The following is a 5,265-nucleotide window of genomic DNA, read 5'->3' on the forward strand; positions in this document are numbered from 1 at the left end:
GCATAGCTCATCAATTACACTTAACATTGAGTAAGTGAAATAGAATGATGTGTACAAGATAGTATATATAACACTCACTGAAAGTTGTAAGGAAATGTTATTTCCCTTTAGAGATTTCTGCAAGCTGGTGGATACATCCCTATGCTTTCGGTATGCAAGATTACTTATTTTGGTGATGGATTAAGCACGTACATTTGGTACAAGATCACAACTCAGAAAAAATTCTTTAGGATTCATTTGTTTTAGATTTCATAAGAAAATTCCCATCCACTACAATGCCGTGTAAAGAATCCTATGCTTTTCTTAGTTCACAATCAAACTATCATACAATCTTGTACTGATATTTACTATATCATGACATTCACCTATTGGGATTTTTTCTACTCGTGCCCTTTTGACATTCTATATGATGAATCGAAATCAAAGATGTTTTGGTCAAAACTTCTAATATATTCTCACTCCGCCCCAAATACATGGCGTATAAATCCAGTCAAAGATTCAGTTCTTCCTAAATTTGACCAAATATATAAAAGAAAATATCAACAACTATAATATTGGATGAATAGCTTATGAAACTATATCTCATGGTGGATATATCGATATTGAGTTAATATTGTTTATCTTAATATTTTTGTATATATATACTTGGTCAAACTTAGATAGCTTTGACTTTTTGATTGAATTTATATGCCATCTATTTGGGAAGGAGGTAGTATGACTCTAACCTTGTCCTAAGGACCAGGTACTGCCTTCACATCACTGAAGACGATATTCATTTCACGAATGGGAGAGTAACTAACTAGAGAACAACCCACCAACAAAAAAGTACAAGGAGCACCTCATCGTGAAGACACACCGAGTAAAGAAATTAGCAAGGTATATATACGAAAAATAAACATCCCAGGTTTACATACACATGCACATCTTTCTCTCCTCCAAATTAAAGCTAGTTAGTAAGTATACATGTATTGGTTAATCATCATGGTACGCAGTGCACCATAGTGTATAATTAACAGTATATGTCAACTCAGCTAATTGCATATAAGTAGCAACGGAGCAGGGGGGAAATGAAACGTGGTAACGGATGGAGTGATGAGTTAATGATCCCTCCCCGCCTCCGACTGCGGGAGGAGCCCCGGGATGTAGGGCACGCCGTACTTGGGGATGAACTGCTCGCCCTGGATGAAGGCCTCGACGGTGTACTCCTTTTGTGCGTCAGCGTAGGTGACAGTCTTGATGCCGCCCCACTTGGCGCGCTGGCTCATGTCGGCGCCGGGCCCGGTGTTCTCCACCTCTGCGTAGAAGAGGGTCTCGAGGGCGAAGTCGCCGTTCCACTCGAGCCAGCCCTTGGGGTCGATGAAGGCGCCGATCTCGTTCTGGATGTAGATGGTCCTAGAGTACTCCTTCCATGGCCGCGCCAGGTAGGTCTTGATCTTGCCCGTCGAGTCCTTGAAGTCGGGGTGCGGCTCGATGGTGTTGTTGTGCATGACGGTGCCCCCGACGGAGCGCTTCTCGCGCCGCCCTTGCGCGGTGATGATGTTGAGCTGGTTGTCCATGGGCTTGCGCGGCAGGATGAGGCAGTTCTGGATGACCACCTGGGAGTTGCCGAAGATGAAGTCGATGGTGCCGGTGACGGTGCAGTCGCGGAAGAACTGCCGTTGCGCGTGGGTGTAGAGCGTGTCTTGGTACCCGTCGAAGTAGCACTGGTAGAAGACGGCCTGGTCGCTCTGCACCCGCAGTGCCACGGCCTGGTGGTTCTCGGCCCCCGCCGTGTTCTCCACCCTCACGCCCTTCATGAAGAAGCCGTTCCCGATCGCCTCTGCATGCACGCGCGCATTTCCTCCATTATCAGTACAGTTTGTTTTGCTTTGGTTAATTGTGCGTATGTGTATGTGGTGACTTGGTCAATCTTAAGATGATGAGCCGGCTTAGTCTCTCAAAGGTGTTCATAATTAGGAATAGGATGTGCGTGTCTTCATAGGGGTGATCAAGTGTATGAGCGTCTACATCTATCTACATGTGTTAAAACAAAATGACGTACCCATGGTTGCGGTGTCCTTGGTGGTGATGTTCATCTTGAAGTTCTTGTTGCCGGTGATGATGGTCTTGTCGTCGCCGTCGCCGATGACAACGAGGTTGGTGATAGGGCGGCCCACGGAGACGTACTCCTTGTAGGTGCCGGCCTTGATGTACATGACGTACATGGAGGCGCTCTTGGGCGGCACCTTTGCGAGCGCCTCCTTGATGGTCTTGAAGTCGCCGCTGCCGTCAGCGGCGACGGTGACGTTGGGCTTGAACTCCGGCGCGGAGGGCTCGGCCTCCAGCAGCCGCCTCTTCCCGTCGTTCATCCAGTAAGGCATGCCGTCCTCCTCCCCTAGCAGCCTCCTCTTCCCGATGTTGAGGCTGCCGAGGGAGGCGGAGAACTGGTCGACCACGGCGAGGATGTCCTCGGTGAGCTCCTGGGAGGCGTTGAGCGCGCCGCGCATCTTGGCGGCGGCGTCGGTGGTGGTGTTGGCGAACCCGTCGAGGCAGGTCTCCTGGTAGGTGAGCGCGGCGCTGAGCCAGGTCTTGAGGTCGGCGGCGGCCTTGTTGAAGTCGGTCATCTCGAAGCCGCCGAGGCGGTCGAAGGTGGTCTTGAGGTCCTCGATGGCGTACTCCAGCAGCTCCTTGCAGTTCTCGAGGGCCCCCGACGTGCGTGGGTCGCTCTTGAGCTCCTCCAGGGTGGCCGACTCGCTGATGGCCTTCCTGATCTTCTCCGAGGTGACCTCGAAGATGGCCTTGGCGAGCTCCGTCGGCGACGTGGCGTTGCCGCCCACCTTGGTCAGCTCCGTCTCGCACGTCTCTTTGTAGTCCATGGGCTGGCAGAAGGCCTTCACGGACTTGACGGAGGTGGTGAGCTCCCCATCGCCCTTGTCGCCGCCGTTGCCCTTGAACGACACGACGCACACGGCGGCGACGACCGCCACCACCAGGACGGTCGACGCGCCGATGATCGCACCTTTACTCATCGTGTCGGGGCGGGTGGAGTCGGCCGGGTCCCTGTACTGGAAAGCGCGGAGAGACGGAGGAGACGGCTTATAACGAGCGGCGACATAGTCAGCGAGGTGAAGAAATGGATGGACCGAGGACGCCGGAGCTGGGAAAGCGGCGACGTGTACGGAGAGTCGCACGACGAAAATAGATGGTCCACTCCGCCCTTCGGGTAAACGCAACTGCAAGCATGCACGTGCCGAAGTGTCACGTGTGCATGGGGCAGGTGGTTACAACATCTACAGTTGGATACATCAAATCCGACCTCTCAAATACCGACACACGTGTCCGGACACGTCCGTGGACAGTGACCAATCGCACCTCAAATAATCTCTTCCATAACCGGATACCGCAATTAAGAAGCCACATATTCATACAATTACATGCAATATGAAATCTAATCTAAGCGGAGCTCATTCAGCTCCGCCGTGTCCATGTCTGGCGGTCGGCTGCGCCCCTCGAAGTAAGTGTTTCTTCAGTCGCTCGCAGGGTAGAGTGGGACATGGGACTCGCACCGGCTCACGGGACTCGAGGCGCCACCGTCTTCCATGCCCTACTCTTCCTCGTCGGAGCCCGCCGCCTGCACGTTGCCGGTGGATGTGAGGTCGACAACGGATCCATCGTGGTTGGAGGCCATGTCCACCAGGACGCGGTTGCGGTGCCCAGGGTTGCAGGCTATCCGTCTTGAGCCGAAGAGTGCGACTCCTCCTCGCCGACCTCTGCCGCGAGGGCTGCTGCGACCTCCCTCAACCTCTGCCTCGCACGACGGACACGCCGCGCCATACCCTCAGCAGACGAACCACAGATGGCCTCATCGTCGGTGCACCAACGAAGGGGTTGCACATCCGCCACGGTGTTCAGACGCTAAATTGAGTGCACCACCTCTAGCGAGGCAGCGACGACCTGCCTCATGCCGGATCCACACATCATTTGGGCGGACACGATCGATTCGTGGCGGATTGAGTCCGACCGATGTCGAGCATTCTCCTCGAGGGCGCGGCAGAGTGCAATGGGGATGGCCATCTCCTCCTCGGGGCTAACTGCGATGAGGTCCTAGTTCGCTAATCGATAGATGGAGGATTTGGATCCGCTGCCCGCCATGTCAGAGAAGGCCGGAGATCGCCGGACGAGAGCTTGAATGGAGGAGTGAACTAGAGGAGAGTGAAGTGAAGTGGCTAGGGTTTGATCCATGAAGTGAATGGAAACGAATATATATGGGGTCGGGATGGGCCAGCATAGGCCGGCTCTGACATTACGCGCCCGGTCACATCCGGGCCTCCCTATATCCATCCCAAATTTGGGCTGGACCTGAGAGGTGTCGATTAGTCCGAAAATTTTAGGCCGGTTTAAGGCATCCGCCTGGTTCGTTCGTTTGAGATGCCCGCATGTAGTTGCTTTTAGTGTATTCTGTATGCCTCGTCTGTATATTTTTTTATTTAGTGTGTATGCCTCTTATTTGAAGCCATGTCTTAACATAAAATAATCCAAATGCTTGTTCATGCAGCTGTACGATATTGTTGATGCGAGGACACACTCTTCACATTGTTCTATGCGTAGTTTTTTGTGTTAGTAGCAAGTGATGGACTTCACATATAGTAATTATGAGGGGTTTAAAGCACAACAGTTTGAATACGAACAGTTCCTAAGTTCACACAATGTATCCATACTTCCTCTGCCCTCGAATAAATGAACGTTTAGTATTCAAAATTTATCTATAAAAATGTGTACTTCTATATTTTTAATGTACTTTAAAGTAGAAAAATGTATCTCTCTCATTACATGAGAATCAAGACCAATAACATTCAACACATGTTCTTCTCAATTTTTGTATATACTTAGCTTATTAGAGGTGGGATAATTAAAGGGAAGAGAGATGGTGGCTTGCAACTTCTCAATGCCTTTTCTACTTCACTCTATACTATATCTTAAAATTTATGTATGACCACTTATTTGACAACTGAGAGAGTACGCTATAGAGCTATGTGTCTTATTTTTTTATGCATTTAGTATTTTTTTCATAAATTTCAAAAGGATATAACTTTTGGAAGGAGCGTCGTAGTTGAGATGTGTTTTCACCCTTAGATTCCTCGCGCCGAGACCTTTACAGCTAGATTACATTTATATTAGAATGGTAGGACGCGCTTTGCTTCATCGTTGGTGTTATTATTTTTTAAATTACTCAGCCTGTTTCAAAATATAAGGTGTATTACTTTTTCGAAAAGTCAAAATTTTTAA

General features: G+C 50.0%; 1 protein-coding gene across 1 annotated transcript; it reads right to left on the minus strand.

Annotated features, from left to right (window-relative positions):
• Nucleotides 1–860: 860 nt before the first annotated feature.
• LOC125540933 (putative pectinesterase/pectinesterase inhibitor 21) lies at nt 861–3,046 on the minus strand. The gene is made up of 2 exons (XM_048704453.2): nt 2,042–3,046; nt 861–1,819 (listed from the first exon to the last, which is right to left on the minus strand). Exons 1-2 carry the CDS (start codon nt 3,006–3,008, stop codon nt 1,098–1,100), a joined length of 1,689 nt encoding a protein of 562 aa, XP_048560410.1. The 5' UTR covers nt 3,009–3,046; the 3' UTR covers nt 861–1,097.
• Between the last annotated feature and the right edge of the window lie 2,219 nt (nt 3,047–5,265).

This window comes from Triticum urartu, chromosome 2A (assembly GCF_056163025.1).
Source record: "Triticum urartu cultivar PI428250 chromosome 2A, HENAU_Tu73, whole genome shotgun sequence".
Classification (NCBI taxonomy): domain Eukaryota; kingdom Viridiplantae; phylum Streptophyta; class Magnoliopsida; order Poales; family Poaceae; genus Triticum; species Triticum urartu.